Source organism: Plecotus auritus, assembly GCF_963455305.1.
Source record: "Plecotus auritus genome assembly, chromosome: 10".
In the NCBI taxonomy this organism is placed as follows: Eukaryota; Metazoa; Chordata; class Mammalia; order Chiroptera; family Vespertilionidae; genus Plecotus; species Plecotus auritus.
This window is the reverse complement of record NC_137785.1, coordinates 28,442,276-28,458,160: the sequence shown is the minus strand read 5'-3', so window position 1 is coordinate 28,458,160 and position 15,885 is coordinate 28,442,276. Positions and strand designations below refer to the sequence as shown.

General features: G+C 43.6%; 1 protein-coding gene across 1 annotated transcript in view; it reads right to left on the bottom strand.

Annotated features, from left to right (window-relative positions):
• The window catches only part of TDRD12 (tudor domain containing 12), a gene marked incomplete at its 5' end in the record, with an annotated part of 114,500 nt that overhangs the window by 39,359 nt on the left and 59,256 nt on the right, over nucleotides 1-15,885 (bottom strand). Inside the window, 8 exons of the mRNA XM_080644450.1 lie at nucleotides 1,144-1,272; nucleotides 1,718-1,909; nucleotides 3,229-3,356; nucleotides 3,840-3,996; nucleotides 5,508-5,693; nucleotides 7,755-7,862; nucleotides 8,220-8,280; nucleotides 11,229-11,309. Coding sequence (XP_080500576.1) covers nucleotides 1,144-1,272; nucleotides 1,718-1,909; nucleotides 3,229-3,356; nucleotides 3,840-3,996; nucleotides 5,508-5,693; nucleotides 7,755-7,862; nucleotides 8,220-8,280; nucleotides 11,229-11,309 — 1,042 coding nt within the window. The remainder of the gene's footprint in view (nucleotides 1-1,143; nucleotides 1,273-1,717; nucleotides 1,910-3,228; nucleotides 3,357-3,839; nucleotides 3,997-5,507; nucleotides 5,694-7,754; nucleotides 7,863-8,219; nucleotides 8,281-11,228; nucleotides 11,310-15,885) is intronic.

Here is a 15,885-nt window from a genome sequence, read left to right as displayed (position 1 = left end):
AAAACAAAGGGACCATCTGTAATACTTTCAACAATAAAGATAAATTTAAAAAGAATAAAGAAAAAAAACATTTATAAGTTGACGCATGCAGTTCAAACCTGTTTGGTATTTCGGGTTGTACTGTTTGAGAATTAACTGTATATCTATATGTATACACCAAATTTATGGCACTATTATCAACAGGAGCTTTTTTAAAAATATATTTTTACTAGAGGCCCAATGCATGAAATTTGTGCAAGAGTAGGCCTTCCTTCCCCCGGCTGCCGGCACCGGCTTCCCTCTGGCACCCAGAACCTGGGCTTCCCTCCAGCCACTGGCAGGCACTCGGGACCCGAACCTCCCTCCGGCCGCCAGTAGGCACTCGGGACCCAGGCTTCCCTCGTAGCCCTGGCTTCATCTGGAAGGTCGTCCGGAAGGACGTCCAATCTAATTAGCATATTATGCTTTTATTATTATAGATTGATTTCAGAGAAGAAGGGAGAGGGAGAGACAGAAACATTAATGATGACAAAGAATCACTGATCAGCTGGTCCTTTCTCCCCCACATGACCCCCCACTGTGGATTGAGCCTGCAACAGGGGCATCATGACCTCCTTGTTCATAGGTGGATGCTCAACCCCAAGCCACACTGGCTGGGCTCAACAGGAGCTTTTTAACCTCACCTGCTAGTTCATTATTGCTCTAATGTACTGTACTACTGATTCTTTCATTTTATTTTGTATTTGGCCTCATTTCTACATTTTAGCGTTAATTTACAATTAGATTAAATAAATCTTTAGCCAATTTATTTGGCTTTTCTGGCTACATAATGATATATTTAGTGTTAATTTTCTCTATTTTCTAAAATAGAGGGTACAGAAGACGTTGGCACTTGGTGAATCAGATCCTTCGAATGCTCTGCCGAGACAAAATACAAAGCCCTGCCCCCCTGGGGAACGTCTGCCCCACCTACTCGGCCCCTCCCCTCAGTGGCAGACCTCCTGCCACCCTTTTTCACTTGGCAGCAGAACCCATTCTGATGGATGCTGAACTTGTAAAATTGTATTCCCCTGTCAAATATTTGCTCAATAATTCTCTGATGACTCGAGATCCAGTCACAGTTTAAACAAACAGCAAGAACATTTTATGTGTGGAAAGGCTCACCTTATACACTATTTCAGTTTCAGCTACAGAACAGGTGAAGATCAAGGTCTTTTGTGCCTGACTTGGAATGAAGTCAAGGGTCTGGAGTAAAGTAGAGGTTTTTTCACTTTCTAGGCAAAGATGTACCACCTAGTAATGAAATACAGAAACAATGTGATTTTTTAAATGTTTAGAGTGCTCCAGTTTTACTTTTCTTAGGCAAGTTATGATTTTAATAGAAAAGGATGTATAGGAAACCAATATAAATTTAACTTCCCAATTACAGATTTGCTAATGAAATTAAAGCTACAGTCCTATATAATAAAAGGATAACATGCAAATTGTCCCCCCAGGAGTTCGACCGACTGGGAGTTCGACCACTCACTATGATGTGTGCTGACCACCAGTGGGCGGCGCGCAACGAAAGAAGGCTCTGGCCGGCAGCCGGGGGAAGGCAGGCCCCGATCGGCCCTGATTGCCAGCCAGGCCTAGGGACCCTACCCATGCACGAATTTTGTGCACCAGGCCTGTAGTCTTTTAATATTAAGTCATGACACATTCATTAGCACCCCACCACACCCCCATGACTCACTACCTGTTGGACACTGCCGTAGAGAGCAGCCTCTTCCATGGCGGTGATCACAATGTAGGGGTCATTCATGAACTCTTTGATTAAATGTTGTATGTGTCTGTTCCAATGAACTCCAACTGCAACAATTTGATGTGGTGCAGATTCCCTTTCTTCAACTTCAATATTTTTTTTAAAGTTATCTAATATAGCAAACATCTAAAAAATTAGTATAATTTCATTTTTATTTCAAAAGAGATTAGTTTGACAGAACTTAAAAGGTAAAGGATTATATGTTTTCTGTTTTCAAGTGGGGAAGGCCTTTACAAACATAAAAGGAAAGAAAAAAAATGAAAAAGGAAAAAATGCTAGGTGCAAACAAAATTAACATCCAGGTAAATATGTGTAACATATGTACCAAAGGATTAACATCCTTATACAAAACTTCTACAAACTGATTAAAAAAGACAACCCCACCAACAGAAAATAATAAACAAGCAATTCATAGAAGAATGAGTACAAATGGTCAGTATGAATTCATGCTCAACAAGTAATTAAGGAAAAACAGATTAAGCTAATCAGATGCCATTTCACAAGTTAGACTATAAAAGAAAGCTGGACTGAGGCCTCCCACTGCCAGGGGGGCAGGCGTGCAGCGTGGCGGCACATTGCCCAGGGGAGTGTAAATCGCTTCCAGAAAGGCACTGTACAAGGCAGTATTCTGGATATTCGTTTTGCAAGTAAGAATTGAGATTATAGAGGCATTCAGAAACCCTGTGCAGACCGACAGAGTCAGTAACTAAAGCTTGGACTTGAACCTGAGGCCATCACTGCTCCTAAATGACTGCTCGTGGTCATCATGTTACACTGCTTCCAACAAATGTCTTATAAGAATTCAGTCTTTGATCCACCAATCCCCTTCTTAGGAATTTACCCTATGGGAAATGTGCTAAAAAGATGTATTATGTTCTGAAGCCACACACACACACACACACGATGCTAAATACCTAAAAATAAGACAATATTAAAATAAATTATGTTTATGTCCACAGGATTCAATACCATATGGCAAGTAACAATCACACTGTAGAATAGTAACAATACAATGCTATTTACTAAAAAATGCAACTTACAAATGACCAAAGAAAGGTACTGATATTATTAATTCCTTTGACAGAGGAATTACAAAAAAGAAAGAACTACTCCAGAATAATAATAGTGATTTCCTGAGTGTAAGATTATGGATGTTTTCAAGTGCTCTCTTTATTTCTCAAAATTTCTAATATAAAAATTGCTTTTATAATCAGAAAAATATTAAATAATTTTGAAAACCTCCTTAGTTTTGCTTTTCAAAGAGAACACTGGTAAGAAAATTTCAGAAAAACATTCTCTCTTCTTAATCATAGAAATTAAAGAGAAAAAATTTTAAATTAACCAGCTTCTACCACAAATAGACACTCTTCTTGAACCTAAAAACAGCGAACACTTTAATTTTATATATTTGAGTAGTAATGACATCTAAATGGATGCTTACTTACCTGTTCATTAGCTTCAAAGAATAATACTTCCACCTCATCCAAAATGAGGTGACAGAGTCTAAGAAATAACAAGCTTTGATATCTGAGAAGTCTCAGGAGGCTATGCGGTGTTGTAACCATTACATCACCTATGTTTTAAAAGAAAAAAATTTAACATTTTAGATTTCCCACAGGTTTTTCTAACATTTCCTTCCTAAGATTCCACACACTTTCTAGAGATGCCTTCTAACAACACAAAAAGCTGTTTTTCTTACTTAGGTGGGTGAGGCAAGAAGTTTACCTGCCCAGCTAACAACCTCGCTCATTATCTGATTAAATACCTGGGCTCCCATCATGTTCTGCACAACTAAAAGACAGGGAGCGTTTAATCAACATCTAACAGGAGGTGTTCAGTAGATAGTTCATAAATGAATGAAATCACATAGTTCTCTCTTTTTCTCACAGAGATAAACCTTCATCATCTATCCCCGTTGGTAACTGACAGGGGCAGCCTGAGCTAGTGACCATCAGCTGCACCACACAGCTCTCTGACACCTGCAGCTCCCAGGCCTGCTGGGCAGGGTTCCGCTGTGCTCCGTAGGGAAAACCAAACAGCTTGGAAGGATGCTTACACCCCCTTGGAAGCTTCATATTTTTGGCTTCATCTTTGTGGAGTCCAATTGTTAATAACATAGGATGAAGTGGCCTGGAGGACACGCCATAGTCTCCCAATAACTCAAAAATAAATTGGGCCTTTTTCCACCCAGGACACACGATGACTGCCAGAGGCTGCAAAGACAAACAAATCCACATAATTTTGGACAAAAGTTAGGAATCAAACACATTATCCGTGAAGCATGTGGACTCTTTGTCCAGAGTAAGCACTATATAAATTTTTATCATTATCACATAGGTCAGAAAAGTTAAAATATAATTTCATCAAAAAGGATTGAGACACATTGGCTCAGATTTTGCTAGGGCTTAAACTAAGCACTTCACAAGTATTAATTCACTTAGTCCTTAAAACACTCCTACAGGACAGAACCTATCACTACCTCATTTCACAGGTGTCTGTGGCACAGAGGTGAAGTCAGTTGCCCAAGTCTGCACAGCTAATACATGGTAGCAACAAGATTTGAAGCCAGACAACCTGGTTCTAGAGCTCCTGCTCCTGAGCTCAAGGGTGAACTAACTGCTTCCTGAAAAGGGCCTTTAAAAAGGTTACCATCTCTTCCTTAGGTGACTGAGTTTCTTACAGCAACGTCTGAACCCTGCCCTCCGCTGTGCCAGAGATATCTCCTGAAGGCGCACAGCCTGCCAAACACCTTCCTGCACACATGCCCTCAACTAACTGAAGAGATGATGAGACTTTCCTTCACACAGATCCAGGTGAGTGCCAGCTTCCAGGTGTCAGGCCTAAAAGCAGGCTGACCATGGACATGCAGAGAAAACAGAGTGGACACAAGAGACAACACCTGGACACCTCTTCCTGGCCCAGCCAGGGTTCTATCTCCACACAAGCTGCATCTCATCAATGCGGTCAGCTACTAACTAACTGATGGATATAAGTGTATCCATTTAGTTTTATTAAATCAATACATAATAACTTAGCCAATGCAGATTTCCAAAGGAAAATCATTACTCTACCTAGCATAATTCAAAAAGTAAACTGCCATCTTTTCTTTTCTAAAATGCAATCCTTAGTGTCTTTTCGTACTGCTATTTTTCACCTTGTAATGAGTGGCAGAACAATCCACAGGGTGTCCTTTGGGATAGGATCTGAGACAAAGGCCATACCCAGCAAAGCAGATGTCACTACCCCACCATCAAATATTTGATGCTCACACCCCATTTCTCTCCTTGCCATCATCTTTCTCAGCTATTTGCAGATTCTGACACATGGGAAAAATAAAGTAGGTTTGTAAAAGTGTGGGAATGCTATGAAAATATTTGAAAGAATATGAGACGAGATGACAGAAAACCTACATTCTAAGCTCACTTTTTATCACACTTGCCAGCTATTAAGAACTTAAACCAGTGAAATACTTTTTATAAACTATACATTTGTCTCTAAAAGCTGGACTCTCTGGACTCAGTAGATGGCCCACACCTGGGGGGTCAAATGTGAGAATAGTGTGAGAGAAGCGTGGTCAGGTAAAAGTTTCTCATAGGACAGTTTCTGTCATGACAGTTTGAACACCAAATGAATAATGTAACCTAAATTTTACCAAAAGTAGGTGTAAATTTTAAAATAAATATTTAATCCATTTTGTTGTGAAACAAAATTGTCTTCAACTTACTCCGTTTCTACTTGGTAATGACTTGTAGCAGCCCCCTGTTTGCAAAATCGTAAGCACTGGTGGAAGGTACAACAAGGGGTCATTTCCACACTGAGAAATGACAACCACATCACAGCCACGTGCTATGGCAGGCCAAGAGTAAGATTCAGTGTGGCTAGGTCCCAGAAACTTATTTCTTTGAAGAGCCTACAAAACATCAACAACAACCAAAAACTACAATAAACTAATGAAAACCCATCTCATTGCTCATTTATCCCAAAAACAGTATGCATTGCTCAGTCTGGCATTTTCCATTGAATCTTTTCTAGCACCTAAGTCCTGCTAGAAGATTCTTGCTTTTCTAGGCTCCAAATTAAAGGATCCAACTGACCACCCAGGTGCTTAATGCTCTCCAGCACAAGGATGTGGCTTCTTGTCTAAATCTGCTGGTGCATCAACTTCACTGGTAAATCTTTTTAAAAACATGCCTTTATTTGCTTATTTTCTATATGACTGTTACTAAAACCTCCCAAATGTCCCAAGTTCTCCAGCCACATTGATACTATTTTCCAAAAGGCTGATCTCATCAGCACCATTATCTCCATGAAGTCCTGCTCCCAGGCCCTGAGCCCCACTGCAATCACGGCTGACTCAGCTCTGCACCTGGTGTGCAGCTGCCATCCTGGGGTCTCCCTGCACCTCCCCCTCTTGTCTGCAGCACACGCTGTCTTCTTTACTTTCTTGTGTTGGTGAACATATTCCAGTAGCTTCTTGACAAAGGGTGCAGAGGAAGTAAATTTGAGACTTGGCACATCTGAAAATGTCTTCATTCTGCCCTCACACTTGGTTGATAGACCTCTAGGTTAGAAATAACTTATCAGAATTTTGGAGTCAGTGCTCCTCCGGTGTTACGGTGAAGCCTGAAGCCATTCTGATTCCTGATCCTGTGTGTGGGACCAGTTTCTTCTCCCTGGAATCCTTCATGGTCTCTGAATCCCTTCAGTTTAGATGCTTCACAACAACGTCTACTATCTTGTTCCTCAGTTGTGCTGGGCCTGTGGTAGGTAAACTCCTTAACGCAGAAAGTCATATCCATTGAATCTAGAAATTATTCATGTGTTACATTAGAATTGTCTGCCCTCTTCCCCCCGCTTTCTTTCTGGAAATTCCATTTCAGATATTGGACCTCAAGTTGACACTCAATTTCTCTTTTCCTCCCTATTTCAATCTCTTTGTCTTTTGTTCTACTTTCTGATTATTAGCTTTTATCTCTTAAATCAACTATTGATTTTTATTTCTACAACAGTATGAGTTTCTAAGAACCTATTTTTTATTCTCTGTTCCTTTTCTTTAAAAAGTGTGGGGTGCTAGGTAATTGTCAAATACATACAATATATACCTTATTAAGGATATTTATTTTCTAATGTTTTCTTCTATTCTCTACATGGTTTATTTACTTCAGTTTTCTTGGGTCTTACTTTTTTCCCTTGGGTGAGGGCTTTCCTCAAACACCTAACCATCCCTGATGCTCACCTGTGGGCGGGGCAAAGCTCAGCACCATGTGCGAGTCACATCACTGTGGGAACACGGGGCAGCAAGCAGGTGTTTTTAGTGGGAGAATTCCAAACAGCATCACCTAAAGGTCATTCTCTAGGGCTATTCAGTTTCTCCAAAAGGACCCTTCCTTCTCCTTCCTGAGCAACTGGCTCTGGATGTTTAGGAAACAGGGTGGGGAAGCTCCCGACCCGCACCACTTCACTCCTCCCTTGGGGTGTCGGTCACCCTCTGCAGCCTGTGGAAAGCTCTTGTCCACTAAAGACTTTGCTCTCATTCTAGTCACCCTTGGGGTTTTATCCTTTTAAGAAATATTTTACAACTTTTTTTTTTGTCAAGAAGGAAGTAGATAAACATGTATGACCAATTTACTACATAAAACCAAGGTCTATAAAGCAACTTTGCTAAGAAGTATATCATAATCATCCTGGCAATTCATTTCTTCCAAGTCCCTTTCCACAGGCACTTTTGAAAACTTATTTCAGAAAAGCACTTACAGTTACATATGGTTTCTCCATAAAAGAATTAGTCACTTGTAAGAAGTTAGCCTGGACTTAAGAATAAATAATAAATTAGTAACAGAAGCTTAAAAGAGAATTTCAAAAGCAAAGAAATTATACAAATGCAAGTTCAGTAGAAGCGTTTATTAAAAATCCTTCCCCCTTCGGGCAGGTCAGTACTTCTCCTCGAGTTTGGTTTCAGGAGCATGTTTACCTTTTTCAGGTCGGCCGAAAGCGGCGCCATGTCAATGGACAAGCAAGGCTCAATCTTGTTCCGGAGCACCGCAGAGGCCTGCTGTGCGCCCGCCTTCAGCTTCTGCAACTAGAGGACACACACGACAGACAGTCCGCCCCACGGTACCAGCACAGAACACCAAGAACTTTATGGACACGAGAAAAGACAAGAGTTTGATTTCAATGTAAAAACCTAGGTGTATATGCTTATCAAAAACCACCAAAACTACCAAAATGAAAGGAAGATCTTCTAATATCCCAATCCTGAGAAGAACCATTTCTCTAAAGCACCGATTCACTAGACAATTTCTAAAAAAAATGTCTTCAGATAAAGTCTCCAATTGAAGGGGTTTCTCTTCTAATCTTAAATTTAGAGGGCGGAAGGAGAGGGATTTAAAGAGTAAAGTTTTCTTTCTTTTTTCACTTTTTTTTAGAGTTGTAATACCTGTTGCAGATCAGAGATTCCATCAGCCCTCAAAGGATCAGGATTTAAAAACTGCAATAATCTGTAAAATAGTTAAAAAGACAATTTGAAGGGGGAAAATTGTTTCTTTTTCTTGAGTTACTAGAGGCCAGTGCACAAAATTCATGCATGAGAGGGTTCCTCTCAGCCCAGTCTACACCCTCTCCAATCCAGGACCCCTTGAGGGATGTCTTGTTGCCGGTTTAGGCCCAATCCTCAGGCCCGAACACCCCTCTCACAAGCCGGGACCACTGGCTCCTAACTGCTCACATGCCTGCCTGCCTGGTTGCCCCTAACTGCCCCCCTGCTGGCCTGGTCGCCCCTTACTGCCCCCCCTTGCCAGCCTGGTCGCCCCCAACTGCCCCTCCCGGCCGGCCTGGTCACCCCTCACTGCCTGCCTCTGCCAGCCTGGTCACCCCTCACTGCCCCCCCCCCCTCGCCGGCCTGGTCGTCCCCAACTGCCCCTCCTGAGGGCCTGGTTGCCCCATGCAGCCTGCTGCTCGGTCGTCTGGTCACCCCTCACTAACCACCCTGCCAGCCTGATCGCCCCATACAGCCTGCTGCTCGGTCATCTGGTCGCCCCTCACTAACCACCCTGCCGGCCTGGTTACCCCACGCAGCCTATTCAGTCATCTGTTTGGTTGTGATGGTCGCTTAGGCTTTTATATATAGAGATTATTTTAATTCTTCCTTGGCAGAGGTAAAGTGAATTATATATTCCAAGGCAAAGCTATGAAATGACTACTTGTTCTGTTTTGCCCTGTTCACTGTGATACAAAGGCTACTGTGGTCAAGGCAGTCCCACACTTCCCCCAGCCCCAACCTGGGCCTCAGGCTGTGGACACAAAACTGCCAATCCCAGGCCACCTGCTCTGAACAAGGAGAAAGACTGCATGATCCCCAGGTCATCAGAGTTTCTAAAATATCCAGTCTCCTTCCTTCTTTGCTGTTTAATCTTGAACACCTCCAACCTCCCTGGAACTCACAGTGGACTGACGAAGTATAATCAGTGGGTTCTAAGTAAAGGGCACTCAGTCAAACAGGAGGTAAGATACAACCTTCTAATCCTATATAATAAAGAAGTAATATGCAAATTGACCCTCACACCCTCACAAGATGGCTGCCTATGACCAGGCCGGCAGGGGGGTTACTGAAGGATGACCAAACGACTGAACAGCAGGCTGCGTGGGGTGACCAGGCTGGCAGGAAGGCCATGAGGGGCAACCAGGCTGGCGGGGCGGGGGAGGCAGTTGGGGGTGACCAGCCAGCAAGGGGGGCAGTTGAGGGTGACAGGCCGGAAAGTAGAGGCAGTTAGGGACGACCAGGCTGACAGAGGGGGGCAGTTAGGGGCAACCAGGCCAGCAGGGGGGGGGGTGCAGTTGGGGGCAACCAGGCCGGCAAGAGGGGCAGTTGGGGGCAATTAGGCTGGCGGGGGGGGGGGGGCAGTGAGGGGTGACTAGGCTGGTGGGGAAGACAGTTGGGGGCGACCAGGCCGGCAGGGGGGGCAGTTGGGGGCGACCAGGCCAGCAAGGGGGGGTAGTTAGGGGCAACCAGGCCGGCAAAGGGGGGCAATTGGGGGCAACCAGGCTGGCAGAAGGGGCAGTAAGGAGTGACCAGGCAGGCAGGTGAGCAATTAGGAGCCAGTGGTCCCAGATTGTGAGAGGGATGTCCGACTGCCGGTTTAGGCCCGATCCCCAGGATCAGGACATCCCCCAAGGGGTCCCAGATTGGAGAGGGTGCAGGTTGGGTTGAGGGGACACCCCCTGTGCACGAATTTCGTGCACCGGGCCTCTAGTACAAAAATATAAGGCAATGGAGCAATCTCAGAGGTCATTTACTAAGTAGTACAATAAAAGAAAGAAATGAGTTACATGGACAATGCAAGGTCTTTTGTTCCAAGGAAAACACCCACTGTGACACCACAGCTTTCAGGTGTTAGGGAGGAGGATGTCAATGCAGGTGCCACTCCAGATCTGCGGGCTCCATGGCTGCCTTCAGAGCTCCTGGCCTTGAAACACTCTGAGGGCTTCTGCTGGATGAGACAACGCTGTAGCCCACAGGGTGGCCTCTGGGAAGCTGCGGAGCCTGAAGGATGTCCACAGTCAACACCCTCTGCCCTGTCATCTCAAGTGAACAGCACGACCTATACCCATTTCCGAACTGTCTTAAATGCTTTGTCACTCTGGCAGCTTCAGAGCAGCCGCAGTACTTGAAATGTAAGAGTGGTTTTATTTTATTTTTTCCATTGATTTTAGAGAGAGAGGGAGGGAAGGAGAGAGAAACATCAGTATAGATTGGTTGCCTCCCATATGGATCCCGATCGGGGATCGAACCTGCAACCTGGGAATGTGCCCTGACTGGGAATCAAACCTGTGATCTTTAGGTGTACACGATACTTTCCAACCAACCAAGCCACACTGGCCAGGGCTGTGAGAGTATTTTTAGGCTGGTATTGTAAGAAATCTTAAAAGTAGGTATGAAAATATTTTGTGTGTTAAACAAGTACAAAATGAAGTTATTACTCTACTGTAAACAACTTGTAAGTAAAAACTTTGTGAATCTGGCAGGACAAAGATGAAAAGATCCCCAAGTTCCACACTGCAAATAATTAAACAGTTTCTCAAGTCAGTGATAAACCTATTTAATACAACAAAACTGGAAAGAAGCAAACACCAACCCATATAAAATCAACAGCCCCAAAAGATTAACTATATCTAATTTGTTTCATAAAATTGTTCACTTCACCAAAGAAATTCAAGAAGGGAAAATAGAAAATGTATATTTTTAGTGGAAGAGAACTTTAAACAGAAAAATCTACCTTATGTAAAAGAAAAAACTAACTTCAAAGCCTAAAGAAGCCACTGTATGTATATTTTTAAATGGGAACAAAGATTTGAAATTTATAATAAAATCATATGTAAATTCTTCCTGCTTATAATTTTATCATAATTATTTCAATAAAAAATTTAGGCCAAGAAAAAAAATTCATACTTGACACAGCCATTCTTCTCATTGTACTCTTTCTTCTCAGCCAATCTGAGTGGTTTCTCATTTGACTTCTGACGTAAAGCACTAGAAATAAAAAAACATTTATTAAAATTTATAAACCCAGTCCTGAAAATATCTTTATTTCCTGGAAGAAAATTTAAAAAGTACCACTGAAGAACAAGTTGATCTATGTAGGTAAATTTATATGGGAACTGGAGCTGAGCCCCTCAAGTATAAACACCAGTTGACAGTTCTGGTGCCTGCCAAGAGGGAGTAAGCACACCACAGCCCCTCTCCTACTGATCACCACTAGGAACTCTGGATAAAGTACAAAACTATAGGGGTGAGACGTCAAAACGTGAAAAACAACCACAATCATGGAGAGTTTCCTAGATTTTTACCTTCCACTATACCTTGGTGTAAAACTGAGGAATACCTGGGATGGTGTAGAGGATATCGATATAAAAATCTCAAGAGAAACCTCAAGCCAAAGAATGGGGAAGAGGAACTTTTAAGAAGAAGCTGGGAATCCCAACTGACTTTCCCTCTTTTTCTCTCCTTGGCCTGCCCAAGATCAGCTCTGATCCACAGAGCTGCAGCAGTGTGGTCACCGGAACCCTGAGAGAAAGCCCCCCCCCCCTCCCTCTAGAGGAACTGGGAAGCAGGTATTATGTGGTGTAAAGACTGTTTGAGAACAAGCTCCCTCCCTCCCTCCCTCCCTCCCTCCCTCCCTTTCCTCCCTCCCTTCCTCCCTTTCCTCCCTTTTCTATTGCTGTTTTGCTCCACAAGTGGTCCCAATCACACAGAACCACATGGCAGTTTCTCCAAGAGAAATCATCTACCTGGTCAGAGGAACAGGGAGAGGGAGCAACAAGGAAAAAGTGAATGTGAGAAAAATCCGGGAAAAAGAGAGAAAGCCAGAGGGGAGAGTGGATCCCCTATTATTGCTAATGACCCAAAACACATCCCAAGCTCACTCCAAGTTGAGCATATTCAGAACTGACCCAAAGCAGCAAACCAAAGACTTGGAGATTGAGCCAACATTGCAATCACCACCCACAGAAAGAAAGACAGAATTGAGGTTTGAACCTAAGGGAGTGGTTGACTCCCCGCTAAAACAAATGAACAAGAACAAAAGAAAAATTAATATTCTACAGAGGATTTTAAACAGAAATCAGAGCCTCACATCATAATATTCAAAATTCCAGAATATAATAAAAAATTACTCAACATGCAAAGAACCAGGAAAATCAGATCAATTGTCATGGGAAAATATAATCAACAGGTTGTCAACCTCTAAATGCTCAGAAGTGGGAATTATTATGAAGCAGTGATTATAACCATGCTCCCTAAGAAAAGGAAAGGTGAGCACTCTTGAACGGGATAATAAAAGCTCTCAGCAAACAAATACAAACTATTAAAAAAAATGAAAATTTTAGAAAAGAAATATAAAATAAAAATGTCATGGGTAGACTCAATAGCAGAATGAAGATGACAAAATAGTCAATTAAGAATTATTAACAAGAATAGCCACCAAAAATATTTTGAAAAAGTGAACAGAGCCTCAGGGTCCTTTTGGACAATATCAATATTTGTCTCATCTGTCTCAAAAAGAGATGGGTACAGAAAAAAATATTTGTAGAACAGCTGCTTAATACTCCCTAAATTTGATAAAAGACACAAACCTACAAATAAAGAACTCCAAGCACAAAAAACATGACAAAAAAAAACACCAAGGCATATAATAACTAAATTGCTTAAACTAGCCCAGCCTGTGTGGCTCAGTGGTTGAGCGTCAACCTAGGAACCAGGAGGTCATGATTTGATTCTCAGTCAGGGCACATGCCCAGGTTGTTTGCTCAATTCCCAGTGTGGGGCATATAGGAGGCAGCCAATCAATGATTCTCTCTCATCATTGATGTTTCTATTTCTCTCTCCTTCTCCTTTCCTCTCTGAAATCAATTAAAATATATATATTGGTATACTAGAGGCCCAGTGCACGAAATCTGTGTACTTGGGACATCCATCAGCCCGGCCTGTGCCCTGTCGCAGTCCAGGAGCCCTCAGGGGTTGACTGACTGATGGCAGGGAGTGGACTTAAGCCAGCAGTCAGCTGTCCTTAGTGCAGCCGCAGAGGCGGGAAAGGCTCCCACCACTGCCGCTGCACTTGCATGCCGTGAGCCTGGCTTCTGGCTGAGCAATGCTCCCCCTGTGGGAGCACACTGACCACCAGGGGGCAGCTCCTGCGTTGAGTATCTGCCTCTGGTGGTCAGTGCACATCATAGCGACCAGTCATTGCGCTGTTCAGTCATTTTGCATATTAGCTTTTTATTATATTGGAGATATGTGTGTGTGTGTGTGTGTGTGTGTGTGTGTGTGTGTGTGTATTTAAATTGCTCAAACCAGTAATAAGGAGAAAATCTTAAAAGCAGTCAGAGGAAAAGGATCAAAATATATTTTGCATTGGGAACAATGTAAGGAAGCAGAATGTGGGCAACATCTTTAAAATATAGGGAGAAAAGGATTGTCAACCTAGAATTCTATACCTAGCAAATATATTTATTAAAAAAAGAAGCTAAAATAATTTTTCTGATATACAAAAGATAAAAAATTTCATCACCAGCAGACCCACAATATAAGAAATAGTAAAGAAAGTCCTTCAGGTAGAAAGAAAATGATACCAAATATAAATCTGGATCTCCACAAAAAGTGAAAAGCATGAAATCGTGCATGAGTAGCTTGCTTCCACTTGCCTCAGCTGGCCACCCCACCCATCACCACTTGTAGCTTGCACCCTACCCTCTGCCGCTCGTAGCTCTCCACCATTAGTAGCTCGCACCCGCCCTCCGCCACTCATAGCTCTCCACCGCTCATAGCTCTCCACCGCTAGTAGCTCGCACCCCACCTCACCCGCCACGAGAGCCATTGCTTGTTTGGTCGTGAAGGCATTATGGAGTGACAGCCATGGGCCTTTAATATAAGAGATTATTTTCTTATTATTTATTTAAATATCTCTGAAAGATACTTTCAATACAAATGACTATAGAGTCTAGCATCTATAATGAACATATAAAGTGTATAACAACACTAGCATACAGTCCAGGAGGAGAGAAATGAAAGAATACTATTTTAAGGTCTTACACTATCCATAAAGTGGTATACTATACCCTTTTGTGACTTCATTATTATCAAGAATATATATTTTGTGAGCATATATACTCTTTCTGAAAATAATGTGGGGTTTCTTTTTAGTGAGGATAAGGTTATAGTCAAAAGTCTTCGATACTCATCTTCAAGAAGATAAGAAACCATCCTTTGCTTTCCACCAACCAATATTGCCATCTGGCCCACATTTGTCCATCCTTTACATCAAGGCAACTTCATTGAATCTGCCTTATGGAAACAACTTTGTCTGACAAGGTAATAGGAGACTCTAGATGCACTACATTTTTGGTCAACTGTGCTGCTAACCAGTTATCGCAACATTTTTCTTTTAAATTTATATATGTTTAACCAAAATTTTCAGGGCCAATCTTTTTTTTAAATTGAATACTTTCTAAAGAAGATTGGGGAGAGACAAAATGGTGGCACAACAGACGGACGTGTCCCGAGTCTTGTCCCGGAGCAAATAGAATGAGCAGCTGAAACAAATAACATCCAACCCAAATTGGCAAAGGAGACTCAGCTGCCCAGGGCACTGCAACCACGCGAGCAGCAAACATGTGAGCAGCCTGCTCCTGTCCAAGGAGCAGCAGCCCCGCGAGCAGCCCGCCCCAGGCCTAAGAGCAGCAGCTCCACGTGGCCTGCCCCTGTCCAAGGAGCAGCAGCTGTGTGAGCAGCCCGCTCCCCCATCCAAGGAGCAGCAACCACGCGAGCAGCCGCCCCGTCCAAGGAGAAGCAACTGTACAAACAGCTAGCCCACAATTGAGGAGCGGCAGCCCCACGCAGCCCACCCCCATCCAGGGAGCAGCAGCAGTGCGCAGCCTGCACCCTGCACCTGTCTGAGGAGCAGAAGCTGTGTAAGCAGCCCACCCATGTCCAAGGAGCAACAGCTGTGTGAGCAGCCCACCCCCATCCGAGGAGCAACAGCCACACATGCAGCTCACTCCCACCCAAGGAGCAGCAGCCACGCAAGCAGTCCATCCCCTGTCCAAGGAGCAGCCAACACCTGTATGAGGAGCAGCAGCTCTGCAAGCAACCTGCCCCTGTCCAAAAAGCGCCAGCCTCACAAGCAGCCCATCCCATCTGAGGAACAGCAGCAGCATGCAGCCAGTCCTGATCCAAGGAGTAGCAGCCACGTGAGCAGCCCACCCCCATCCAAGGAGCAGCAGCCGCACACAACCCGCCCCCATCTGAGGAGCAGCAAGCAGCCTTGTGATCAGCCCACCCCCGTCCAAGAACAGCAGCTGTGCGAGCAGCCTCCCCCACCAGCCAGAGGAGACACCACTGCTAAGAACAGCACCCACCAGAGGAGCCGCTGCCAACTGAGGAGCAGCTGCTTCTGTGACCACCCAAGGAGCAACCACACCCCAAGGAGCCACTGCCATCCAAGGCTCAGCCCCTGCATGACTCGACATTTAGATCAGTCCGTGAGACCAAAAATGGGTAGACAAAGAAACCCCCAAAGGAAAGAAAGGAATCACCAGAAGAGCAACTAAGT